This window comes from Saccopteryx leptura, chromosome 5, assembly GCF_036850995.1.
Source record: "Saccopteryx leptura isolate mSacLep1 chromosome 5, mSacLep1_pri_phased_curated, whole genome shotgun sequence".
Taxonomy (NCBI): domain Eukaryota; kingdom Metazoa; phylum Chordata; class Mammalia; order Chiroptera; family Emballonuridae; genus Saccopteryx; species Saccopteryx leptura.
This window is the reverse complement of record NC_089507.1, coordinates 26,896,461-26,924,373: the sequence shown is the minus strand read 5'-3', so window position 1 is coordinate 26,924,373 and position 27,913 is coordinate 26,896,461. Positions and strand designations below refer to the sequence as shown.

At 46.5% G+C, this 27,913-nt stretch overlaps 1 protein-coding gene across 1 annotated transcript in view; it reads left to right on the top strand.

Annotated features, from left to right (window-relative positions):
* The first annotated feature begins 264 nt into the window (after positions 1 to 264).
* Positions 265 to 27,913, top strand: part of RELL1 (RELT like 1) — a 70,930-nt gene continuing 43,281 nt past the window's right edge. The window contains exon 1 of the mRNA XM_066387696.1: positions 265 to 453. Within this exon, the coding sequence (XP_066243793.1) occupies positions 366 to 453 (88 nt within the window). The 5' untranslated portion in view covers positions 265 to 365. The remainder of the gene's footprint in view (positions 454 to 27,913) is intronic.

Sequence of the window (27,913 nt, the reverse complement as noted above, 5' to 3'; positions counted from 1 at the left end):
CTGTGGGGGGGCACAAGGGGCGGGGCCATCGCCTAATCTGGGCGGTTGAAGCCGTGATCAGGCTTGGGGGGAGGGAGGAAGGAAAGCGAAGGCTGCGGAGGAGGTGGGGCCAAGAGAGGTGGGCGTGTCCCGGACGGGGCCACGTGGTGGGCCTTGCGCTGGAGCAGGCGGAGCCGGGGCTCAGCTCTGAGAGGCAGGGCAGAACCAGATGGGAGGGACTGGAGGGGGAGGGTCAGGGCGGGGCGGGTTCTCCGCGCGGGGGGCAGGCTTCTGTCACTGTCCGCCCGCCCGCAGGCTCCAGCTCCGCGCAGCTTGTCAGAGCCCGGGACGCGCCGCCCGGGGAAGGTGGGCGAAGGGACGCGGCGATGACTTCGCGGAGACTCCCGGGGTCCGCCGTTTTCGCCATTGCTGTCTTTGTGGGAGACGCCTTGAGTTCGCCGCTGGTGGCCCCGGGTGAGTTCCCCGTAAGGGCGGGGGCTCGCAGGGGGCCGCGAGGGATCGAGACTGCAGCCCCGCTCTGCCCTGCGCAGCTCCGGTCCTGGCACCGCGGCGGGATGCCGGCGCCGAACTTCTGGCTGCCCGGGGGTGGCGGCCGGCCGCGGCGCATGCCGATGGCTCTAGTCCCTTCCTTCCCGCCTGCAGGGCTCCCGCCTTTGCTGCTTTCGCCCGCTCCTCTGAGGCTCTGTTACCCTGACCCCCATTCTGAGCTATCGCGGGTATAGGGACCCGGTCTGGTCTTGCATTCATCTGGGGCGCTGCCGCGCGGCACCTCCGAGCCCAGTGAACCCCCTTTCTGCCGTCCTTGTCCTGAAACGCCCTGCGAGCGGAAGATCGTGACACAGGGGACCGGGTGCACTATCGCCGCTCCCTCACCCCCCCCCCCCCCGCCCTTTATAGTTTAAAACCTTGGGGAGTTTCAATTTCATTACTTTCCGACTTCTGATGTATTTGTAACAGGTTGGGGATTTAAGATTTCTTTTCACGTATCCGTATAAATCAGGCTTAGAAAAAGGGAAGAGCCGTAAACATTTTTTCATTCTTCTGAGTCGATTCCTGTCACCACAAAAGGAACCTTCTGCGGTTACAGCAGGAAGCCACTAGCGAAGTTGATGAAGTGTTGTCTCCAATGATGAATTTAGAGCAGGAATTTTTAATTGAATTCTAAAAGGATATGTAACTTACCAGAAGTCCTGTCCCAAACTCTTGTTTTTATAATTATAGGCACCAGAGATTTTTTTTACCACCTATTTCCCTCTTAAATGCCATTTTACTGAGTAGCTTAAAAATAATAATAAACCTATGCCTTGGCCAATTGGGGGTCACCATGACCTGGAGTCTTAATTCAGCAAGCTCTTCAGGTCTAAATAATACACATCTGGAAGCTTTCCAGCTGTGACTGCCTGTCTCCTCCATAACACTGTCTTCACTCCTGAGAAGATTCCAAGGACAGCTTTTAAACTGGCTTATCACTTTGCCTTTCACTTTTTCATAGAATTCAGAACATGTCAGGAAGGAAACAGAATGGATAATATATCTCCTGAGTCTTTATTAGCGGACCCTTCAGCCATCCTCCCAAGGAGGTGGCAGCTAGTGATGAGCTATTGGAGGGGAGATTTTGGTTTTCAGCCTGGGTTTCATTGCTGAGACAGGTAGGTGTGTTATCACGTTCAAATTAGACCTAAGGCTGTAGACAGTACTTAACCATATAAAGTCAGTTGCTCCAGAATTTGAAGAACTTAACCTGGGAATAAAATTCAGCACATGATATGCATATAATCCTCCATAACCCACAGAAGTCCATCCCTTAAGTAAGCATTTACATGATCTCTGAGCAGCCCCCAGCGCCCAGGACTGGAATGGGATGAAGAAAACTCTCATTGAATTGCACAGTAACCTTTTTGATGAAAGGAAAGACTTTAAAAGAATGAGATACCTAAATAGTGTGACTTGAGGCCTGACCAGTCAACATCTGTTCACGCATTGGAATCAAAGACAGTGTTACTGTGTGTAGGGAATGTTACGGAAGTAGGGAGAAAAGAATGGGAAGTAGTGTTGTGTTCCTGCTGTGTACCAGGTTTCCAATTAGGCTTTTCATGTGCATTTTACACTTATTTCTCATTCCCTAGCAAGTTCTTATTTCCAGTGAGGCAACTGAGGCCCAGAGCAGTTAAACAATTGGCTCACCATCACATAGCTACTATCTCAGTCAGCGTTTAATCAGAGAAGCAGAACCACTAGATGTGTGTGTATATATATACTTATATGTAGCTTTATCTTTGATAACCTAGTGCTTAACTCCAAAGTTCATTTTTTCTCTTTCTACTGTTTCAGAGAGAAAATAGAGCAGAAATCTGCCTCGGCAGTTGTTAGAATTCTAAGACAGGGAGTTTAGAATGTTATAAAATGGTAAACATGTGGGTATCGGAAGGTGGGAAGTAGAGGAAAGCAGAGCAGATAACTTCACAGCGGGCAGTGGCAATGTCTTATACTTCCTCCCTAGTGGGAGAAGATCATTAAATTTCTGTCCCTTAGTAGCGCATTTGAAACTATATACCCCAGAGCAGCAGAGGGGATGATTTTCCACAGCTTGGCTTATTTATGCCCTTAAGTTCTCTGGTTACTCAACCTTTGGGCTTATTTGTTTCTCTACCAGACGGTGTGCTGGACCTCCTAGTAAGGAGTGGGCAGCAAAGGTCCAGAGGCCGTGAATGAGAAGTGCCCACTTCCTGGGCTCTGTGGGCTGCCATCCAGCCTCCTGACTCCTCATTTAGATGCTAAAGATAATCTTTATTAAATTCTGGTTCTCCACTGGCTGGGTAGCTACCCAGATATACATCTACATAAAACAAGAGTAGACAGAATATTTTGAAAAAGCACCCGTAGAACTTGGGCTTCCAAGTTCAAATTTAATTTAAAAAGGAGACGATAAATTTGAGAAGTGCTGTTACTCTTCCTCTTCCCGTTTCCACTCCCCGTGTCCCCAAAGAAATTAGTGAAACAATCTATTTGGGAATTTCAGAAGTTGATTTTGAATGAGACAGGTCAAAGCCACGGGTGATAGAATCAAGAAATTTCATTATTACCCTTTTAAAAAATTATTATTGATTTGAGAAAGAGAGACACACAGAAAGGGAGAGAGGAAAGACATGAGAAGCATCAACTCATAGTTGCTTCACTTTAGTTGTTCATTGATTGCTTCTCAGATGTGCCTTAACGGAAGGAGGAGTGGGGGCTCAAACTGAGCTAGTGACCCCTTGGGCTTTAAGCCAGAGACCTTGGGATCATGTTGATGATCCTGCGCTCAAGCCTGGGACAAGCTGGCAAGCCTGCGTCCTCAGGGTCACCCGTTAAGCTCATTGTGACTTTTTAAAGAATTGTTTGGCTCTGATGTTGAAGTTTAATTATATATTGAGAAATTATTTGAAACCGACAAAAATTATTTAAATTGTCATTGGTTAAAAGTATTATGTTAAGAGATTTCTAACTATTTAGGGCACTTACTTCAGTAATTGGTAAAGATCTGATGGGCTGCTGAAAGCAGGTAGAATAAGGAATCCAAGTGGGGTGGCTACCAAGGACTAAAATTGGAATTTGGAGTTAGTTCATTGTTGACACTCTACTTTCTTTGGAGGAAGAAATACCTGTTTTGTGGCAGACTCCTGTCTGTGTACTCGGCTCATTTAATTCAATTCTTATAATACCCTGTCCTGTAATACGTACTGGAATAATGTAAATGTTCCTGTTTGTTTGTTTTTATAAATGAAGAAATTGAGTCTTTGAGAAGTTAGCTTGAAAAAGTAACTCAATAAAGTATATGGTTTTCTAACCATTATGCTGTACACCTGAAACTAATACAAAATAATATTGAATGTAAACTATACTTGAAAAATAAAATAAAATAAAAAGCCACTCAAATGTATAAGTTGGATTTTGACCTTTATCAGATCGGTTCAGTTCTGAAGCCTGCTCTTATTATATTACTAAATCATTTTTTTCTTTCACATGAGAAGTATCCTTTTATTCTAAAATATAAAGAATCACTAAAGGTAATGGCAAGAGATAATGGAAGAACATCAAGCTCTAAGTCAGAAAAGAGCCCCTGCCATGTTCGGGGAGCACGGTTCTCTCTGCCTCCATTTTCTTAACTGTAAAATGGGCACGTGCCATGTCCTATCTTGATCTGCCTTACTCGCTACTGGTAGGGATCAAATGAGCTATTATTGTCTCTGAAAGGTCTTGGCAAATGGCAAAGTGGCACATATATCTTTTATCCTGTGTATTTCTTCCCCAAAGTGCCCATCAGGTTGGACTTACATTACAATGTCAACCAAACTATCTAATACATGTATACCACTGATACTGTAAGGTTTTCACTCTGGAGGTGGCGATGGTTTTGCAATTCATTGTACGTATATAAAAGCTGAGAGGGACACCACAGATCTATGAGTTTGCTGCCATTGACTGGGGGTTAGGTAGCCGAGTCTTCTTTTCTCATTTTCCTTCAGCTAAAATACAGTTCTCTTGGTATTTTGGAATAGTCCCCACAAGATTTAAAGTTTGGGGGGAAGGGGATCTCATTACTCCAGGGCGCTTGCTACTGTTAGTCTATTTCATTCTGGTCTTTTCTCTCTGTTTTTCACTTGAATCATCATGGAAATATAATTTTGCAGCCTACATTCTTCACTTAATGTTATACATGAAGGTTTCTCCATTTCCCTACACTCAAAAATGGCTGTGTCATGTTCTATTACATGGATTCATTTTATTTTATCTCATTGTGCCTCCAATTTAGGATATTTCAGTTGTTACTAATTATTTTCAAATGAATTTTTAAAAGTTTATTGATTGACTTTAGAGAGAGAGGAAGGAAGAGAGAGAGAGAGAGATAAAAACATCAAGTTTCTGTATGTACCCTGACTGGGGTTCGAACCCACAACCTTCACATATGGAGACGATGCTCTTACCAACCAAACTATCTGGCCAGGACTCAAATGAATTTGAAAACTCATTGATTCAGTGAACATCTGTGTGTGAAGCTTTGTCAAGATATTGATGACTTCCCAGGAAATGAGTTCCTGAAAAGACATTGTGAGGGTCAAAACTATTCATGTTTTTGAGGTGTTGATGACATTAATATTGGTGACCTGAAGATTGTCCCAGTTTATACATTCTCAAAGCAATAGTCAGAGGACTCACCTTTCACAATGCTGGCATTTTCTCGGAAAAATGTATTCATCAATTTGTAAGATGAGAATTGGTACCTTGATTGTTTTAATTTGTATGTTTTTGATTATTAGTGTGTTGACTATTTTTTTTTGTGATATTTGAGCAATTTATACATATCTGTAATCCTTTATAGACAATTCTGAAAAAATCTCTGAAAACCAAAAAATTTTTTTTCTTTTGAGGCTTTTTTTGCATACTCCGTTGGTGGTAATCTGTACCAATGTGATTCCATAGGTTATATTTATCTCAGTGTGAATATTGCTAAGTTTTGCTACAGTTCTATGAATCAGTTTTTGACTTCTGAGTGTTATATAATGCATGCTAAATGCATTGCATTACTGTTCTAGAATCACAAAGTCTGAATTTCAAGGCACATCTGACCCCCGGGTTTTCAGATAAGGGATTCCAGTCCTGCATCGCCACTTCTGTGACTCATCTGTTCACGTCAGTGGGCAGCCAACTGTAAAACTGCTCAAAATAGTAAAATTAGCCTATGGAGAAAATAACTCCTCAAATGAGTGGTGCCGCACAAAAAGAAGCGGTATTTTGGGTCCTCTAGTGTGGAATCTAGTAAGATAAAGCTATCTGGGAAAAGCTGAAGTTTTGATCATTTTAATGGCGTTAGGGATAGGCGCCCATTAGAATGGAGACCTGATGGAGAAGTTGGGCAGAAGTTCTCCTCTGCCGGTTACTGACATAGCAGCTCTCTGCGTGAGGGAGATAAGAAATGGAATCCACCCAAGGGACTTTAGGCAGAGGGAGGGATAGGTAGAGGTTGGCAGATACCCCAGGCAAACTGAGTTCCTGTACCCACTCATCTCACCTTGAGGATCCTTTTGCCAAACTAGTGGAACTCGGGGAACTGGTTTTCTGGGCTCCCTTCAAGATACCCCACGGCCCTGTCTTCTTGTCTTTGCCCATCCCAGGATCCGAACAGCGGCCAGCTCTCCCTGACCTCCACCCCCAGTTTTTTGTACAGCCCAATGTATGACTGCTAGTAAAGTGCCTGTGATACAGAGAGAAAAGAAATCTTTAACCCACTTTCCTTGTCTGTATTACGGAGAAAATAAGACGGAGTTGCCTCGTGGACGGTTGTTTCAAGATAAAATATGCACAGTCCATGCCATCCGGCCCTGAACGTGCCTGATCTTGTCTGATCTCAGAAGCTAAGCAGGGTCGGGCCTCCGTAGTACTTGGATGGGAGATAAAACATGCATGGCACAGTGTGTGGCATGTAGTAAGTGCTAACAAAGTATTATTATTATTTTGTCCTTCACCAAATACTAAGCATTTACTAACCTGCCACAACTATCAGATGGGACCAAGTTCCGAACCGCTCCAGAATCTTTCTTCCAGTTACCCTGTCTCATCTTGCTCTGAGCCCTGGATGCTGAGGCCGGTGTGTGATGGGCAGGGGGCTTTGAGGAGGCAGTGCTGGGTAGCACTCCAGCCTCCAGGGGAAAGGGGAAGAATAGGGACCAGTGGGCTTGGCAGGGAATTCTCTTGGGACGTAGAGGAATATGTGAGACTGAGCGATTTAGCTCTCAAAATTACGCAAGGAAAGAGAGGAAGAAAAAAAAGAAAGAAACCATTACCTTTATGTGATGCTTTTTTTGGGAAAGAATTTTGGAAGATTCACCAACTGGTTTATCTCTAGCCAGTTTATCTATAGTCATAAAGCCAGAATATTTTGACAGCTTTCCCTAAGATATGCTGTAATTACCCTGTTGGCATGATTTTTTATTATCCAGGGTCTCATTTTGAGCCTATGCTAATAAGTGACTTGGGGTGGTGCCGCCTCAGGATAGGGCTGGCCACCTGAAAGGATCGGAGGGTTGGCCTTTTCAGCCCCGCCCACTGACCCTGGTTGGGGAGCAGGTGGAGAAGAGGGGGGTGGGGCCATCCCAGGAAAGCACAGAAGCCCCTTGCCCTCTCCCGGACCTTGCCCTACGCATCTCTTCCCGTCTGGTGGTTCCTGAGTTACAGCCTTTTGTAATGAACCGGCTGTTTAGTGTGTAAAATGTTTCTTTGAGTTCTGTGAGGCTTACTAAATTAATCAAACCCAAAGGGAGGGGCGGTCTTTGGAACCTGCGATCTATAGCCTGTTGATCAGAAGTGTAGGTGGCAACCTAGACTTGCGCATCTGAAACGTGTGTGATGTGCGGGGGTGGGGGTGGGGTGTGGGGGGGTGGGGGTGGGGTGTGGGGGGGTGGGGGTGGGGGTGGGGGTGAGGGTGGGGGTGGGGGTGGGGGTGGGGGTGGGTAGGGGGGGTAGGGTGTGTGTGGGGGGGGTGGTGTCTGATGCAGTCTCCCTGCAGGGAGTGTCAGAATTGAGTTAATTGCTTGGTGGGGTTGGAAAAACCGCAGATTCAAATGAGAAGTAGAATCCTGTAGCTTTAGGGCTGGAAAGGACCTTGATAATCTCCTCAAGGCTTCTTACTTCGGAGATGAGGAAGCTGAGTCAGCCAAGCCAGGGCTTGGATGGGGCTTCCTCACTGTGCCTAGGACTCACTCTCCCGCTGTGGCCGAGCCGGTCCCCGCTGCCGTGGCCCCAGCTCTGCTCTCCAGGGTCTCCATTTGCCCTTGGTCCTCACACTCCAGGGCCTTGTTTCTTAGCTCTGGGTCTGCGTGAGCAGGCCCTGAGAAGAATGACTGGCCAACTCCCTGTTGAGACTAATTGTGCTGTTTTCAGTTGTATCATTTTAGAGTCAGAGGGGACTTGGTGGTCATCATGTAATTAACCCCTCTCTTTGCAGATGGGGAAACTGAGCCTGAGAGGGTCAGGGGCCCGCGGAGGGCAGGAAGAGCCGTAGTCTGTACCGGTGCCGAAGAGCAGGCCGTGAGGTTTTAGTGAGGGAGGGCCACTGTGTGTGTTTTGGTCACTGTCCAAGGCTCGGGACCCAGAACAGAGCAGACATTTAAATGTTGGAAGGAAGGAAGGAAGGAAGCCGGAGCTGGAAGTCAGGTGTTCTATTCTGCCTGAGGCTTTTCCTTTATAATACAGCAAAGAGTTAGGCCTTCTGAGGTTCACCCACAAATCTTAGCTGTGGTCCCCTCTTTGTTTGCCAGCCTATGGGCCATATTGCTCCCAATGCCCGAGGTGGAAAAGTCGGTCACAGAGATGAAAAGAATGACCATAAAATGTCAGCCCTGCCTTTACGAAGCACTTTCCAAAGATAAACTAAACTCAGTTGTGTTTCTGCAACCAGTACTTCACACGTACCTATTAATTGTATATATGTCATATTTTATAATATTTTATACCTTTCCTTTAGACCATTGTTTCATGGGTTAAGTTTCTGATTTATTTATTAAGTCAGCAGATATTACTGAACTGCCTGTGTGCAAGGAACTGCCTGGGAGAAGGGATGTGAACCAGATAGACTGAGGCCGTACCTTGATGGAGCAAGCAGGTTATTATGGAAGGGGATTAACAAGCAATCAGGATAAAGTGTCATTGGCACCTCAGTAAGGAAGGTATGACCCAGGGCCTGTGTATCTGACCTGCTGCTGGGGGTGGGGTGAGAGTCCAGTAAAGGTTAAACAAGACCTGCTGGAGGAAATGAAGTTTGAACTTGTAAAAACGTCCGTGTGAGCCAGGTGAAGAGAACTAGAGGTCATGGAAGAGAGGAGGCGAGAGTAAGCAAAGCGAAACAAACTCAAGCGAGCCCCAGAATGAACCAGAGGGCTGTTGAAACACATCGCTGGGCCCCACTCCTGGGTGTTTGAGTCATTAGGCCTGGGAAGGGACTGGAGAATTTGCTTTTTCCTGGCATATTCCCAGGTGATGCTGCCTAAGGATCAAATGTGAGAGGAAGAGATAAGACATGGAAGAAATCGGTGGGTTGTGTTTCTTTTAACCTGGAAATCTCATTCCTCCTTGTGGGCTACCCGTCTCCTGTCCTCTACCCGTCCTTCAAGCTGAGATTGAGGGTGACACCTCCAGGAAACCTTTCCTAGGAAATCGCACTGATTATAGCTCCTCGGAGTCCATGAGTACATGTTGCAACCATTCGACGTTCACAGGTAACTAGATGCAGTTGTTTGCACTGTGTTTGGTCGAACTAGAGCTCCTCCAGGCAGTGGCTCATAGAAGATACGCTCAGATATTTGCTTGATCAGAATTACTTCTTGCAACCACTCCGAGGAGCAGGTTGCCACATTCTCTCTCTGCTTTGAAGAGATGACGAGACTGAGGCTTAAAGAATAGCTAAGACGAAGGGAAGTGAAATCTCTCACTCAAGTCACAGATGAAGGGAAGCCACAGCTGGATGTATGTTCATTGTTCTCAAGTGCTGTTTGTGTTAGATGAAATTGCATGTACTCTGTGCCTAGCACCACTGGTGAAAGGAAGGTTTTATACTTATTTGTTTGTTCGTTTACCATCTACTTAAAGAGAAAGCCAAGGTATCTTTTAAATTGAATGTAGATTTTTCTTTTAGTGGAAAATTGGCAGTTATCCAACGAATTCTTCAGGAATTGTTTATTTGCTTTTAGAGTAAATAGTTGAAGGGAATAATTCAGTTTACATATCATTAGGTTTATAAATGATTTTTTTTTTAAAAAAATTGATTGACTGATTATACAGAGAGAGGAAGGGGTGGGGAGTGAGAAGCATCAACTCATAGTTGCTTCACTTTGTGCACTGATTGCTTGTCATATGTGCCTTGGCCAGGCAAGCGTAGGGCTTTGAACCAGCGACCTCAGCATTCCAGGTCAATGCTTTATCCACTGCACCACTACAGACGAGTCAAGTTTATAAATGATTTTTATAAAATTTTGGCATGAGATAGATAGTAGGGGAAAATTGATTTCGGTTTCCTGAAGCAACACAAATAAGATAGCTCATGCTGTTAATTCTTCTTGCCTGGCCAGAGGAGTTTAGCTGGGTGGTTGAAGATTCATAAAGAACCTGTACATAAAATGTCATGTGGTAGGTAAGGTGAAAAGCCAGCCAGATTCTTTTCAATCTCTGTAACATGACAAGCCTTTCTTCCCCGTGCATATATACAAACTGAAAGTGATTTTCTGAGACTCCTTTCACGGGTGGAGATTTGAAGAATTCATTGGGCTTTCTGTCTCACAATGTAACTTGGTAACAATAATTTTCAAATGTTCTAACTGCTCTTCATAGCGGGAAGACTCCAACACAATCATGTGAATTATTCACATAAAAAACAGCAGCCCGGAATTTCCTGGCATTGCTGAAGTGGCAGATGGCTAACGAACAGGCATTCCTTCACTTTTCTCTGCGTGTTTGTGCTATATGCTTGTATGGCCTGAATGCTTCTGCTGCTTCCTTAATTCTTTCCATTCCCTTCCCCTCTATTAAAGGCAAAGCACAAAGCAACTGCTGATAGAAAAAAAGAGGCCTTGGACATTGCTTACAGCTAAGTGATAGAGCCAAGAAGCTGGGCTTTGAAGGTAAAACTCGTTTCCCATGCACTAATGCCAAGTTGGTGTCTCAACAGCCTTTGCAGATAAGGCTTGTAGATATTTCTTAAGCACAGTGTGTAATTCATTTAAAAAGGGAGGCTATATTTGAGTCACTGTTCAGTGTTGTGTAAGTATGTAAAATGAACAACAAACTTGGTCTCTGTCCTATACAAACTTGGGATTGAGAAGGGGAAGATAAACTATGAATACAAATTATTATGGAATAACGGAGAATGTGTTTGATGTAATCATAGAACTAGAGACAAAGAGCTGCATGGAACTACAGAAGAAACACTTTTCTTCTGATGAGAGGGATAGAAAAGACTTAATAGTCCAAAACTTGGCACATGATGGCCCTTCGAGGAGTGGAGGGGAAAAGACCTGCCTGTGCTACGGTATGGAGCTGGGAAAGGTCAAGTCAGTGCTGACCCGGTCTATACTGCAGAGCGGAGGCCAAGTCAATGCAGACCCGGTCAATACTGCATAGCGGAGGTCAAGTCAGTGCTGACCCGGTCTATACTGCAGAGTGGAGGCCAAGTCAATGCAGACCCGGTCAATACTGCATAGCGGAGGTCAAGTCAGTGCTGACCCGGTCTATACTGCAGAGCGGAGGCCAAGTCAATGCAGACCCGGTCTATACTGCAGAGTGGAGGTCAAGTCAGTGCAGACCCGGTCTATACTGCAGAGCGGAGGCCAAGTCAGTGCTGACCCGGTCTATACTGCAGAGTGGAGGTCAAGTCAATGCAGACCCGGTCTATACTGCAGAGTGGAGGCCAAGTCAATGCAGACCTGGTCTATACTGCAGAGCGGAGGCTAAGTCAATGCAGACCCGGTCTATACTGCAGAGTGGAGGTCAAGTCAGTGCTGACCTGGTCTATACTGCAGAGCGGAGGCCAAGTCAATGCTGACCCGGTCTATACTGCAGAGCGGAGGCCAAGTCAATGCAGACCCGGTCTATACTGCAGAGCGGAGGCCAAGTCAATGCTGACCCGGTCTATACTGCAGAGCGGAGGCCAAGTCAGTGCAGACCCGGTCTATACTGCAGAGCAGAGGCCAAGTCAATGCTGACCCAGTCTATACTGCAGAGCGGAGGCCAAGTCAGTGTAGACCCGGTCTATACTGCAGAGCGGAGGCCAAGTCAGTGCAGACCCGGTCTATACTGCAGAGCGGAGGCCAAGTCAGTGCTGACCCGGTCTATACTGCAGAGCGGAGGCCAAGTCAGTGCTGACCCGGTCTATACTGCAGAGTGGAGGTCAAGTCAGTGCTGACCTGGTCTATACTGCAGAGCAGAGGCCAAGTCAATGCTGACCCAGTCTATACTGCAGAGCGGAGGCCAAGTCAATGCTGACCCGGTCTATACTGCAGAGCGGAGGCCAAGGCAGTGCAGACCCGGTCTATACTGCAGAGCAGAGGCCAAGTCAATGCTGACCCAGTCTATACTGCAGAGCGGAGGCCAAGTCAGTGTAGACCCGGTCTATACTGCAGAGCGGAGGCCAAGTCAGTGCAGACCCGGTCTATACTGCAGAGCGGAGGCCAAGTCAGTGCTGACCCGGTCTATACTGCAGAGTGGAGGTCAAGTCAGTGCTGACCCGGTCTATACTGCAGAGCGGAGGCCAAGTCAATGCAGACCCGGTCTATACTGCAGAGCGGAGGCCAAGTCAGTGCAGACCCGGTCTATACTGCAGAGCGGAGGCTGAGGCTGTGCTCTTGACTATGTGGGTGTGGGGCCGAGGATGGGGTGGGGTAGAGGATGAGGGAGACCAGAATGGTCCTTAGGCTTTGCGATACAATAGAAGAGCTCTTTATACAAGCTCTGAAAGACCTGAGTTAAGCATGGCCCTCTAAGTTCAACAGGGCAGTTGAGCTACTGTTCCTATTTTCTTCTCTGGAGAGAGAGAGAGAGAGAGAGAGAGAGAGAGAGAGAGAGAGATGGAAAAGAAGATCAGTTCTTTATAAACCTCAGAGTTCTTTGGAGGATCAAACCCTTCATAAGTAATACAAATGTGATCTATAGGAGTATATAGGTTTAATGTAATACCTGAAGGATGTAGATAGAATTTTTCAGTTTAAGAAGTGCTGGGAAATTGGCCTCATGAAGCAAGTGTAGGATATAATCTTGATGGTGTGATCATGTTAGCTCAAGAAGTGTTCATTAATGGTAAAAGCTAGCTAATTGTGTATTTGTCATACACTAGAGCAGTGTTGGTGAACCTTTTTTATAAAAACTGCCCACTTTTGCAGTTCTGGTCAACCTGGTCCCTTCTGCCCACTGGTGGGCATTCCAGCTTTTGTGGTGGGCCAATCGCGGAGCTGTTTGGTTGCTCCGCTAGCCCACCATGAAAGCTGGAATGCCCACTAGTGGGCAGGAGGGACCGGGTTGACCAGCACTGCAAAAGTGGGCAGATTTATAAAAAGGTTCACCATCACAGCACTAGAGCAGTGGTCCCCCACCCCCACCCTTACTTTGCCCTCTGCATCTCTGCCATTTGGCCTCTCCTGAGTTCTATTCTTTATAATAAAACAGTAATCCTAAGTGCAGCACTTTCCTGAGTTCTGTAAGTCACAGCAAAGTGTCGAACCACCAGAGTGTGGGAAGCCCCGATTTTCGGTTGGTCAGCCTGGGCCCCTTTTGCAGCTGGCAGCTGAAGTGGGGCCGTCCTGGGGGTTTGAGCCCTTCAACCTGTGGGCTTTGTACAGGTAGTTAGTGTCAGCATCGAACTGAACCGTAGGACACCCCGTTGGTAAAGGAGAATTAGTTGTTGAAGAAATGGAACAGTTACGTGTTTCCTATTGGGGGAAAAACAACTCAACATTACAGCTAGTGCTTGGAATAATCTTGAAATGATAATGGTTTACTATTTAGATAAAGACTCAAAGACATTTAAAAAACACAGTGAGAAAGAAAAGACATTGTCGGGTCAGTACTTATTGTTTATGTATTCACATTGTATTTTATAGTGTAATAAAGTAGAATTTATACCACTGCATGGTTTTCTTTGACTCTTGTCTTCTGTAGTGTAGATCAAAGACCTCATAGCATTGTCTCTGCCTCTTGTTAGTGGAAATATCTGGTATGTCAGTATTGTGGATTGCAGTTATATATAGGTAGTTTCCTTACTAAGTGATTTTTCTGGTACTCTGGTTTACGTCTGCAGCATTAATAGTACTATTAGGTTGAACTGTAATTTATAATCTTACCACTCAGAGATAACTAGTATAAACATTTTGGTATCCTTTTGTCCAATAAAACTGAGATCATGTTAGCTCAAACTACTGTTTTATATTTATTTATTCACTTAACATTTTTCATTAACAAGTGAGACCATTTTGGACAAAGGGATAAGAAGGCAAATCTGAGTCCTTCATACAAATTGTTTCTATTGTTTTAAAAGTCAAGGGAAGGCCCTGGCTGGCTAGCTCACTGGTAGAGTGTCGGCCCGGTGTGTGGAAGTCCCGGGTTCGATTCCCAGCCTGGGCACACAGGAGAAGCGTCTATATGCTTCTCCACCCTTCCTTCTTCTTTCTCTCTATCTCTCTCTTTCCCTCCTGCAGCCAAGGCTCCATTGGAGCAAAGTTGGCCCAGGCACTGAGGATGGCTCCATGGCTTCCGCCACAGGCGCTAGAATGGCTCTAGTTGCAACGGAGCAACTCTCCAGAGGGACCGAGCATCGCCCCCTAGTGGGCATGCTGGGTGGATCCCGGTAGGGCGCATGCGGGGGTCTGTCTCTCTGCCTCCCTGCTTCTCACTTTAGAAAAAAAAAAAAAAGTCAAGGGAAGTTTAGGATTTCCGACAAGTAATGAATGAACCATTTCAACAGTGTTAGGTGTGAATCTGGGTGGCCTTCTGATTTTGTTTCTTATAAACTGGTAGCGGTATTTTTTAAATTTGTACTTGATGCCAAAAAAATAAGTAAATGGACTTGGCGAGACTATAATTTAAATGCACCTTCCCTCCTCAATAATTGACACACTAGCAAAAACCATGTTATCATTCTAGATCTGTTACTGAATTAGATGAGTAATGATTACCCATGGATTTTTCTCACGACTCGAACTCAACTAGAGATGAGCTATGGATAATTCCGCTTCATGGAACTTTACTGAAGGTCAACACTGTTACCTCTTACATTTCAGAGGCAACCGAGTGCGGACTGGGCTTTGCAGCCAGGCTGCGTGGATTAAAATCTCGCCTCTGCCACCTGCTAGCTCATGACCTGGTGCAAGTTCCCATCTCACTGTGCTTTACTTTTTGTACCTTAAAAGGCAGTTGAGAATAATACGACCTACCTCACAGGGTTATTGTAAGGGTTAAATGAGTTCATGCCTGTAAAGTGCTTGGACTGGTAACTGTACAACGTGTGCATCCATGGGTGACGGTTGTTAAGAGTATTTTTCTTGCTACTGGTTTTCAGAGTCCTTAATGAGTTTTAGGATAGTGACTTCCATGTTCATCCCCTTAAAATCAACTTCTCCACATGTAGGGTTTTCCTAATTCGGTCTAACCTTTCCTTTGCTTGCTTCTTCTGAAGTGAGCTTTATTTTCTGTCCCAGTCCCCTTTTTTACTTTGCTAGTGGGGAATTCACACGAAAGGATTTCAGGGACAGAATCCTGGGGCTCCCATGTACTCACCTTTGCTTTGCAGTTCCCAGATTCCCAGAAGGTAGGACACATGCCTGCCTTGCAGGAACCCTGCGTGACTTCACCTGTGACTAATAGGAAGTCTTTGTGTTTAGGATTGCTGCAGCTTTCTGTTGCATCTGTATCCACTTCCTGTTCCTGGAAGAAAGAGAAACTGCTGGGCTGGTGTAGGTGCACCGCTGCCAGGCGGCCTGAGGGGCATGGTGTGGCAGCTGCTCCCTCACCTCCGGGCTTACGTAACTATCCTGTCCCCGACATTTAACGCTGCCTCCTCCGTTCGGGCTCACGTGGCTCACCGTCCTTGCCCGCTGGCTGGTTTGGCATCGCCGGTGCAGCCGTCGCTGTGCGAGGACAGCAGTGTTGACTCTGGCCACCACTGACAGCAGTCATGGCCGTCACAGCTGGCATTCACTGAGCACTGAGTCTGTGCTGGGCACTCAGGTCAAACCAGGCTCCCCACACTCCATACTCAGAAACATTTCTGTTGTTCTCTTCCTTTCAGAGGTGAGGAAACTGAGGCACAGGGAAGGTAAGCGATTTGCCTGGTCTCTCTGCTGGGAACTCAGTGGGTGAGCACAGGGCAGCCCAGAGAAGGCTGGCTCCCACATTGGTCCCCTTTCCTTACAGGGCGCGGCTTCGGTGCAGAGCTCGGGCCCTGACTGCCACACACCTCAGTTCAGATCCTGGCCGCTCCCCAGAGGAGTACTTTGCTCTTTAATGTCCCCATTTATAAAATGGGTTTAGTAATAACATCTAGCTAAGAGTTGTGATGATTTAAAGAAAGATAATGCCAGTAAATAAGTACTTGGTACAGGTTTGCTGCTATCGGCAGTTGGTAGTAGAATAGTTAAACTTCCCAGAGGCCTTGGGTGTTGGAAGGGTGAGCCCTTTCGGGGCCAGTGCTGTGCCATCTTCCTCTTTGAAGGTCTTGCTGAGCTCTTGCCGGCTCAGCGACACCTCATTGTCATCCCACATGGTTGGTTTGTGTTGTCTTCTGTCCTGTGGGAATTGCTTGGCTGGACTCTGACCCTGGTTGTGCCCAGAAACCGGGGACCTAGGTCCCCAAGGCCAGGCTGCCTGCGCCAGCTCTCTCTCCGACGCTCCGGGCAGTCACTGGTTTCTAAGGGAACACCTCAGCCCTGGCCCCGAGTCTTGCTGTCTCTGCCTGAAACAGGCCCATCTGGGCCTGTCCTCTTCCCGTTTGGTGGTTTCCTTCTGGAACTCGCCGCTGAGCGTTCTCCCACAGTTTAAATAATTTCTAACCTCCCTGCTTGCGGGAAATGTGTGTGGACAGATGTGTTAGGAACTGCAGCCCGGGGAAGGAGGGCAGTGCGGTGGTGAGGCGATGCCGCTCTGCTCCCTGAGGACCTGGCCATTTGGAAGAAGACGGTGTTCTGTGAAAATCTAAAGGAGGACAATTCCCAAAGCTGGTGTTAGGAATGTGCTGCTATTTGTGGTCTTCCTAGGAACCGTGGTCTACTGGAACCTTCTGTTGATCTCAGTGAGCACAGAGGCTTGCTGGTATAGTTACATCTTTCAGAAAGGACTTACCTGACACGTGTGTGAAGTTGTGGGGTGTGTCAGTTATCCAGCTTTGGAATGAATTTATGTTTTAAAAATATGTTGATATTTGGCATATGGGGGTATAAATACAATGGACATTCTGTCCTACCAGATAGTATCTTTTTTTTCTTCTTATTTTCCAAGTTAGAGTAGGGGAGATAGAGAGACAGACTCCCACATGTGCCCCGATCGGGATCCATTAGGCAACTCCCATCAGGGGCTGATGCTCTGCCCATCTGGGGCCATGCTCACAGCTGAACTATTTTTAGCACCTGTGGTGGAGGCTCCATGGAGCCATCCTCAGTGCCTCTGGCTGATGTGCTCGAACCAATTGAGCCATGGCTGCAGGAGGGGAAGAGAGAGAGATGAAGAGAGAAAGAGACAGAGCACAAAGGAGGAATGTAGAACCAGAGAGTCGCTTCTCCCGTGTGCCCTGACTGGGAATTGAACCCGGGATATCCACACACCAGGCTGACACTCCACCACTGAGCCAACCAGTCAGGGCCCCAAATCATATCTTAACACTGCTTACCAAGTGACAGTGAGGGGGGACACCTGATCAATTACCAGGGCCCTTTGGGAGGGCCGGAATCCGCTTTCACAGGATCAAGGTAGCGAGTGGTTCAGGGGCACCCACTGGATTCCAGGGACCGTGATAGGGATTAGAGGCGCACAGACAGGACATCCTCCCCCCTGTTTGGGGAAACAGAAGAGTTTGGGGATTTTCCTGTGGATTGTGTGGCATTTAGCTGCCCACGGAATGCCCGAGTGATGTGTGTTGCTGAGATGGGCGGGGAAGACACCAGTAGCTCTGAGGTTTGGTTCTTCTGCCTGGTTCATTTCTCTGCGTCTCCTCAGCGATGTCACGTTAGGCCACTGATTTATTTGCAGAATGAGATCTCATCCACCCTCTGGGCTACTTCCTTAGGATTAGAGGTTCCCATCAAAATAATGAATGTGCAAGTATCAAGTAGGGTGGGAACTTTATATTATGTATGGTGTCTCTAGCTAATGTGTGTGATTGAAGATTTTCTTCCTCCTTTCCTTCTCTTCCCCCTCCTTCCTTCCTTTTTTCCTTCCTTCCTTCCAGAGATTTTCAGATATTATATAGTTAACATGGTTATTACAAATTATGTCTGTGAATTCAATATTACTATTGAATTGCTTCCAAGTACAATAGTTTGTGAGTAATAATGTGAAAATGTACATATGTGCACAAGATGCTTTTTCCATAGATGGAAAAATGTCTTCCACTTACCATCATAATAGTTCTGGATGGGTAAAATAGAGTTATTCTCTAGGGTGAGCTTTTGCATTATGCAGTTAAATTAATAATGGGAAATTTTATGCTGCTGAGGTTTTCTTTAAAAAAGTGAAACTAATACAAAATTCATCTTGCTGTAGCTGACTAATCCTCTTTCATGAAGATGATTTTTACATTAAAAAATACATGCAGATTCCAGTGTTTATCATACATAAAAGAGTCATATCAAGAGAGGCCACATTTGAGGCCACATTTAAAAGCATTAGAGGCGTGGGTGGATGTAGGCCAGGGCTGAGCCCGGCCCTGTGGTCAGTTGGTGATAGTTTAACCCACCTGTTTACTGTGAGGCCCATGTCACTCACTAGATAAAAATGAAGACTACCTCTACTCTTTTTTTTTTTTTTTTTTAAGAGAGGAGAGAGAGAGAGACAGACAGACAGACAGGAAGGGAGAAAGATGAGAAGTATCAGTTCTTCACTGTGGCACCTCAATGTGCCTGGGCCAGGGGGCTCCAGCTAAGCCAGTGACCCCTTGCTCAAGCCACTGACCTTGGGCTCAAGCCAGTGACCTTGAGTTTCAAGCCAGCAACCTTTGGGTTCAAGCCAGCAACCATGGGGTCATGTCTATGATCCCACGCTCAAGTTGACCACCCTGCACTCAAGCCAGATGAACCCATGCTCAAGCCGGTGACCTTGGGGTTTGAACCTGGGTCCTCAGCGTCCCAGGTCGATGCTCTATCCACTGCGCCACCTCCTAGTCAGGCTACCCCTACTCTTATAGACACTGTTAGAGAACGTGGCCAGGAGTGCGAGGCCTGGGGTGGATCGTGCCCCACCTCCCACAGGAGGGCTTGTTATGAGCCCTGTGTGCTTCCTTTACCTCATGCAGATGGGAGTGATGAGAGGACCTACCTTACAGGTGTTGTGGAAATGAAGTGTAATTGTACACAAGCACCCAGAGCAGTGCCTGCCGTCCTGTAAACATTCGGTAAATGCTGCCTGACAATTATTTTAATGTAGCAGCTCATTCTTCATAATACACACCTTTTGAAAAGGAATCTGAAGTGAATATTAGGTTTCTGAAGTGCTATTGCTTAAAGGTCACTTCAAGCAAGTGACTTTTTTTTTTTTTCTCATTTTTCCAAAGCTGGAAACGGGGAGGCAGTCAGACAGACTCCTGCATGCGCCTGACCGGGATCCACCCGGCATGCCCACCAGGGGCCGACGCTCTGCCTCTCTGGGGCGTCGCTCTGTTGCATCCAGAGCCATTCTAGTGCCTGAGGCAGAGGCCACAGAGCCATCCCCAGCGCCCGGGCCATCTTTGCTCCAATGGAGCCTCGCTGCAGCAGGAGGGGAAGAGAGAGACAGAGAGGAAGGAGAGGGGGAGGGGTGGAGAAGCAAATGGGCATCTCTCCTGTGTGCCCTGGCCAGGAATTGAATCCAGGACTCCTGCACGCCAGGCTGACGCTCTACCGCTGAGCCAACCGGCCAGGGCTCAAGTGACTTTTTAAAAACCTGATTTCTTTCTGGAATGGCTGTAACTTATAATCTGCAAGGTATAGAAAGGTCCCCAAAGTCTCACTCCTCATATGTCCTGCAGTCGCCCAGCCCTGACCTGGAGACGTAGCTATCAGTAAGTAAAGATTGAAAAAAAAAACCAATCTCCCAATGGACAGCACTGAAACTAACAAGAGAAGGAGGAGAGGCAGAGGAAGGGGCGGGAGAACAAGGGAAAGCGGGGGCCTGGGGGCCCCAGCTGTCGAGCTCTCTGGTCCCTGCGGCCCCTGGCTTACACCCCCTCTTTGAGGACCCTGTGCTGTGCTTTAGAGGCGCAGTTGTGGGTTGGTGGCTTCCTGGCCTGGGTCCCAGTGCAGATGCGGGTGAGCTGACCTGGCTTCGATCTGGGGTGAGACCAGGTCAGATGAGCCTTCTGTTGTCTTCTGAATGGAAACCATTGTTTGAGGTACTCTGGGAGGTTCAGGAAGAGTCTCCAAGTTGAGATCCTTGGCTTCTCAGAACACAGGATCCTAAAGTTAGTAAGTCCCTCCCAAGGCGCAGCTGCGGAGCTGAAGCTGTTGTCTGTGCTCTGTCCCGCGGCGCCCAGTCACTCGCAGGGGGAGTCGGAGCCGGTTGTGGGGAATGCTAGGGACTTTCTCTGACTCTGAAGTTAGTTTAAATTAAAACCTACAATGGTAAATATTTATAGTCCATCATTATTTTTAAGTATCTTTGTTTCTTTATTGTGACATCACCCTAGTTTCAGTCCTTTGTTCGAGTAGCTATCGGGGGTTCAGGAGTCGTTCCAGTTGTTCCCCAATTTCCTGCCTGTCAAGAATGCTTACCTGAGCTGTGGTGACGCAGTAGGTAAAGTGTCGACCTGGAACATTGAGGTCGCGGGTTCAAAACCCCGGGCTTGCCTGGTCAAGGCACATATAAGAGTTGATGTTTCCTGCTCCTCCCCGCTTCTCTCTCTCCTCTCTCTAAAACCAATAAATAAAACCTAAACAAAACAAAACCTTTGTTCCTGTTACTTCATGGACCTGGCCAGTTGGCTCAGCAGTAGAGCATCTACCCGGCATGTGGATGTCGTTAGATTCCCAGTCAGGGCACACAGGAGAACCACCCATCTGCTTCTTCACCCCTCCTCCTCTCACCTCTCTCTCTCTCTCTCTCTCTCTCTCTTCTCTTTCCCTCCTGCAGCCATGGCTTGATTGGAGTGAGTTGGACCCAGGCACTGAAGATGGCTCCATGGCCTCCGCTTCAGGCGCTAAACAATGGCTCTGGTTGCAATGGAGCAAAGGCCCCAGATGGGCAGAGTGACACCCCCCCAGTGGGCTTGCTGGGTGGATCCCAGTCTAGGCACATGTGGGAGTCTGTTTATGCCTTCCCTCCTCTCACTAAATAAAAAATAATTAAAAAAAAAATGCTTGTTCCCTTTTTTCCACCCAAATTCAAATTTTCTTTTGAAACCTAATATGAAGCCCCCTTTTCCTGGATCACACTAATTACTTCCCTTCCCAACTACAATGGAGCACAAGAACGAAACCACAGCATGAGTATGGGTTGTGCTTCAAACATTCCTTATTGAGTAATTGGTTTGGAAATTAAAATGCATTTTCCATTAAAAATGACTGTTAGGCTCCCACAAGGATATTTTGAAAAAACTGAGAAAATAAGACTATGAATTTTTATTATATAAAAGTTGAAAGAATAGTAAAGTGGACACTTGAATTAGATGTCTGCGTAGTCAACATTTCACCGTATTTGTTCTCACCCCACCTGTCTGTGTCTGTCTGCCTGTCATCTACTTTTTTTTTTTGCTAAACTAGAAATCAAGTTGCAGACATTTCACCCTTAAACACTTCTACTGTGCATCTTGTAGGATTGACTTCCTCCGCATAACCACAACACCATTATTTTACCTATGAAAATAAACAAGTCTCTAATACTGTCTAACCCAGTTTCCTCAATTGTCCTCGCAATAATCCTTTGTCGCTATTTAACGTTTTTATTATTATTTAAAAGTTTGAACCAGGCTTCGAGCCAGATCTACTTGTTACCTTTGGTTATCTTAGTTCTAACAAAAGCTATTTGCATACACATTTCACTAGGTACGGGGGAGGGGAAGGAACTATCTTGGGCACAGCCAGTATTTTGAGATCTTTGGCTCCTTGCTCCCTCTCCGTTTTCCTCTCTCACTCTTTATGCCTCTTTCCAGATTCTGGGGTGATCCTGCTGCCCTGAGCTGTCCGTGTTGGCACCGCCCAGGGTGCAGCTGAGCTTACACAGGTCTTAGCAGAAACCTCAGGCACCTGCATTTCTCCAGGGGCCTCCTAGCCAAAGGCATCTGCCAGTCGGGTGCATGGCCAGGCCTTGTTGACTCCTGCTCGTGTTGCTGGGAACGCTGTCTGGGCCTCCGTCTCTTCCCAGAGTGGTCCTTGCTGCCCAGAAGCAGAGCCCTGCTCTCCTGGGTCGCGGTGGCGTTTCAGGCACCGGGACAAAATAAAGGTAACCGGCAATATGTGTTGAGAGGGATTCTGTGTCATGGGTGGGTAGACTGTGAGCAGGCAGGTCCTGTCTGGGTGTCCTTCCCCTTGCTTGGTCACGGCCGCGGAGTGGGGGAGGGTGGGGCTATAGCAGCTGTTTATCTGGGAGGTATTTGAAAGTTGGCAGCTGCCTGAAGTTTCACTACAAAATTCAGCACTTATTTATTGACTGACACGGTTTTCCAATTTTTGTGTAACATCATTTGTTCTCTCTGTACTTTGTAAGTTTTTAACATTTGGGCGAATGCCGAGTCTTAGTAACTGGTACTGTGGGGGATGATCTTCCAAGCTCTGTGACTTTAGTTATCTCTAGAGCTAAAAAAAAAAAAAAAAGGATAATTTGGGGATAATTTTGTTCTGTAGAATTTGCTTTGCTTTCTCTTCTTCTGTTAGTGTAGGTAGTTGATTTGAACTGTGTGTAACCAGTTAACTTAATACAGGCGGTCATTTTGCAGGGGCCTGGTAGCTCTGGTTGTGAGCCCTGGCCTGAAACATGACCTGCCTGGGTTTTTAAAGTCCAGGCTTTTACCAGCGTTTATCCGTGGGACCATGGGCAAGTGCTACACCCTCCTGGGCCTCCGTTTCCTGTTCTCCAAAATAATCGTGCCCACCTCATAGTTGTGACCGTCTGAAAGCCTGAGCAAATATAAGAACTGTGTAAGCAGTAAGCTCAGTGGAACCGAGGTTGTAAATAGCCTCAGATTGGATCGGTAGAGGCTTTGCTACCAGTGAGTGTCTCAGATTTGATTTTGTTTCCGTTCCAAGGACCATGTACCCCATGCTTCGAAAATCCCCAATCTGAAAATGTCAGAGTCTGGACTAAGGCAAGGTTTATTGCTAGAGAAGGCACTAAACTGAGAAGGTGGGCACCTCAATGGTTCCTCAAATCCACCTTAAAAGAAAGTACAGAGTTCAACTTCTTTTACTGAGCCTAGGGAAGGGAAAATGGGAGGCAGTGTTTTTGTTAAAAACTCAATCCTCAAAGCAGAATTCCTCCAATGATGAGCATGTTTAAAACGGAGCTATTAGCCCAAAGGCTGTGGGAACAGACATAGGCCCAAACCAGGTGCAGCCAGACAGACTGAACATTTCACTTTGTTATAGTTTTGCTATGAAATGGGTTTTGTGTTGTGGACGTGGAAGGGTGGACTTGTGTGTTTTGTTCTCCAGTAGTGTCCATCCACAGTGAACTGTGGGGGGCTGTGGGGGGCTGGGGAAGCAGAGTTCTGAGAACCACAGACACCTATCCTAGCTCATGGTTTTTCAGCCGAGCAAGTCGAGGCCCAGAGAGGCCAAGTGACTTGTTCAGTATCGTGTAGGTAGTGGTGGGCAAAGCGGGATTAAAAAAAAAAACCTTCAGAAAAATGCAGCTCTAGCGATTTTAGTAATCTAGACCAAAAATAGACTGCTCTTGTGTACTGTGATTTGAATGTTTGCTAAGAAAAAACCGGGAGGAGGGGTGGGGTGGGAGGGAAAGGGGGTGTGTGTGTTTCTGTTTAAATGATCTTTTCCAACCAAGCTAGATGTGGGTTATCGACTTACTAACCAAGGCTTTTTCTCATCATAGAGCTGTTGAATCTCTCTGCGGGGAAACCCTAGCTTCTGAGAATCAAGCCCTTTCCTGATAAAAGGAGAGGAATAGCTATCAACCATCAAAATGCTCTTGGCCTGGGTTGGAAAAGAGCTCCTTGGGAGAAGTCACAAGGTCTCGTTATCTGGAGTCTCTGGTTATTCCCATCGTCTTCCCATTGGTTGCAACCCTCAAGTGCTGCCCACTGGGTTTGAGGAATGCCGTTTCTGCTCTGGTGCAGCTCAGCTCCTCTTGTTACGGGCCCAAAGTCCATGTGCTCAATGCTTTGAAAGGCCAGTATTCAAAATGCCAGAGTTTGGAGTAAGGCAAGGTTTATTGATTGACAGGTCTCCCAGGTGAGAAGATGGGGGTCTCAGAGTTTCCCCCAATTTCACCTTCCAAGAGTCCAGAATCCAGGCTTCTTTTATGTCACAGGAAAGGAGGGGTCAAGAGAGGACAGCTGAGCACAGACTTGTGGAGCCAGCAGGATCCAAGGACAGGGAACCATCTCTAAATCTCTGTTCCTGGCACACTGACCCCTGCTGATCTGAGTCTGGGCTGGAGGTTCCTAACATTTTTTGATAAACAATCATGATTTTGTACATATTTTCCCACCTTTTTGGGAGTGGTACCTTCCTGCAAGGGGGCTGGCTGTTTTTCCAAAAACTCAAGCCTCAATCAGAATGTCTTTAATGAACCCATTCTTTTGAAGTTTGGGAATCATTTAAGCTCTGAAATAGGAGAGCAAACCAGCAGTAAACACTTGAGCGGAAATGTAGCTAAATGTTGAAATGTTGTTTGAAGGAAAATATAATAGTTGAAATACATCTTAAATAGGTGTTTGTCGTTGTGTGGTGCTCTGTTACAAGCCCTGTTATACATATTGTTAAGCAAATGCCTTTACTCTGAAAGTGTTTTAGTTTTAGTTTTTTTGAAAGAAAGTGTTTATTGAGTCAGAAAAAGGACCCAGTCCTGGGGCATGCAATCTAAACCTCCCATAGCAGGGCTAGGTGGAGAAGACACACATGTCCACTGTACTGGGGTGGACAGAGCTCTTTTATTAATGAGTTTGTGGAAGAAAGATGTACACTCTTTTGAAAGTAGGGTGGATAGGAAAAGGTGAACAGAGAAAGTCCTGGGATAGGTGAATACTCTGTAAGGAAGATGTATTTGATGCTTCTCAGCTGGTTGTGGCCAACAGTCTGGGAAGTTCACGCCTAAGCAAGATGTGATGGCATCTGGTGGTGGACTGTTCATTTTAGATAAGATCTGAAATACTACCTGTTGCCTGACCAGGCAGTGGCGCAGTGGATAGAGTGTCGGAGTGGGATGCAGAGGGCTCAGGTTCGAGACCCCAAGGTCGCCAGCTTGAGCGCAGGCATGATCATCTGGTCTGAGCAAAAGCTCACCAACTTGGACCCAAGGTCACAGGCTTGACCAAGGGGTCACTCGGTCTGCTGTAGCCCCACGGTCCAGGCACATATGAGAAAGCAATCAATGCACAACTAAGGTGTTGCAATGAAAAACTAATGATTGATGCTTTTCCTCTCTCTCCATTCCTGTCTGTCCCTATCTATCCCTCTCTCTGACTCTCTCTCTGTTGCTGTTAAAAAAAAAATACTACCTGGAAGATGGTTCAACCTATTTTCAGGAATGTGACCAGTCTTTTGTTGGTTTAAGTCTATGGCTCTGTGCATTGATCCCATCCTTCTACAATAACTTAGGATAGCTCGGGATTTTTCTCTAGTCAATATGCAGACCCCTAGGCTTTGAGAAGGTGAGAGGAGGCAGTGTACAAGCAGGCAGGATCCAGATTGCCTGATTTGAATCCAGTACTGGTACTGGGTAGCATGTGACTTTGGGAAGCTGGCTTTACCATTCTCTGCCTCCAATTTCCTGTCTGTCATGTGGGGATGATACCATTAACCATGTCATTGGTTTCTTATGGAGATGCAATGCTTAGCGTAGTGCTGACTCTCAGCTGCTCCATTCATTGGTAGTTGTCGTTATAAGTAGCAAGAGTAATAACTTCTCTGCACCACACTTTCCTCACGCTTCCGGAACCATCCCACCAAAACCTTTCCCCTCCTTACTCTGGCTCAGCTGACTTTCGTCCGACCCTGACTCTGGTCCCTCATTGTCCTGGGCTTTCCAGCTCCTGTGGCCCCCCTGCCTGGATTAGCCCAGTCAGATATTGGGGTGCACGGCTCAGCTTTGCACAGTCCTTTCCCCGGCCTCTCCCATCCCTTCAGTCTCTCTGCGAAGCCCCTCTGCGTCCACTGCCCTCCTCTGCCCTGGCCGCCCTACTTGTCAGCAGATACTGTCTCCTCTTGTATGTTAGAGAAAATAGAGGATATGGGCACCTGCTCCCTCACCTTGCTTCTGCCCCCTGTAGAGGTCTCTAACTCACCACCCCTGCCTCAGGAACAAGTGGGGGTTTTCTTTCCCCCTTTGGTGTTGTCCTTCCTATTCTAGTGTTTAACTGTCTCCTTCATATGGAAATCATCTCCGGCCTCCTCCGGGTTTTTACTCCCCTCCCCCTCGCAGGCTGCCGCTCCCTTTTGCTCTTTCTGCATTTAAATACTTCAGTTTCAGCCACTTGAAAATAAAAATCCAACAAAGCTCCAAACCAAAATTCCTTCCTCTCATCTTGAGGGTGAACTCCTCTATCCTTCACTCATACTTGGCTTCTAGGAAAGTGAATTGAGCTCAGTCCCTATTCCCCCACCCAGGGAGTCCAGCCTGCCTCCAGGTGACTGGTAATGGCTCCCTCAAAGGCCACAGGGCTCGCCTGTGCATTGCTTTTTCTTCCTGGTTTATTTTTTAACACTTATTTACTCATTTTATGTGTGTATGTATTTTAGGATTTTAAGTTTACTTCAAGAAATGACAGAGAAACAGGTACGGAATAAAATACAACGAGAAGAAAGCTTAAAAAACAAACAGGATGTGAGGGCGATCTGGCTGCGACATCTGTCACCCCATTGATCGCCAGGGTTGATTCGGCTGATCTGGCCGGCTGGGCGGGTGTCCCCTTCCTCCCTCACCGCTCCATGTGCATCCCTCCCGAAGCTGCGCACTCGGTCGAAGAGGACGACCTTTCCTGCTAGAGGAGAGGACCGTTCTTTGGTCAAGGGTATATGAGTAGCTGCGCTCCCCTGCTAGAACCTCCAAACAAGTCTCAAGCTCCATTTGTAGGAGAACGTAGGGTAGTCAAGCTTCCAAGACTCCAGACACATCCAAGTGAGGCGCTGCATGGGGCAGTGTGCCTTTAAAAAAAACCCAAAAAACAAACAAACACAAAAACCCAAGTTGCTTCCTAAAATAGAAACTAAAGGTTTCCCATGTGTTCTTCGAAATGTCTATGTGGCGTGATTTGCCTGAGTTCTCTGTTCTCTTTCTATAAAGATACTTCTTAGTTTTTTTTTCCTTTTTCTCCTTTTCATTGTGGTAAGAATGCTTAACATGAGATTTACCCTTTTCACAAATGTAGAAGTGCATAGCACAGTGCTGTTAACTGTGACAGTGTTGCGCAATGAATCTCTAGAACTTAAGCATCTTGGATAACCGAAACGTTATACCTACAGGAGGAACTTCACATATCCCCTCTCCCTCACCTGGCAGCCAGCATTATATGTACCCGCTGCTTCTAAAAGTTTGACTATTTTAGTACCTCATGTAAGTGGAGTCAGGCAGTGTATGTCCTTCTGTGACCGGTGTTTCTCTTCTGTAATGTCCTTCAGGTTCATCCTGTTGTCACCTGTGACAGGATTTCTTTCTTTTTTAAGGCTGAATAGGACTCGATTGTATGTATATACCAGTGGTCCCCAATCTTTTTTGGGCCACGACTGGTTTAATGTCAGAAAATATTTTCATGGACCAGCCTTTAGGGTGGGATGGATAAATGTATCAAGTGACTGAGACAAGCGTCAAAAGTGAGTCTTAGACGGATGTAACAGAGGGAATCTGGTCATTTTTTAAAAATAAAACATTTTTTCAGACTTAAATATAAATAAAATAGAAATAATGTAAGTTATTTATTCTTTCTCTGCTGACAGATGGTATCGGTCCACGGCCCCGGGGTTGGGGACCACTGGTATACACCACATTGTCTTTATCCGCTTGTTCAGCAGTGAGCATTTCGGTTGTTGCCTAGCTTGGCTAGTGTGAA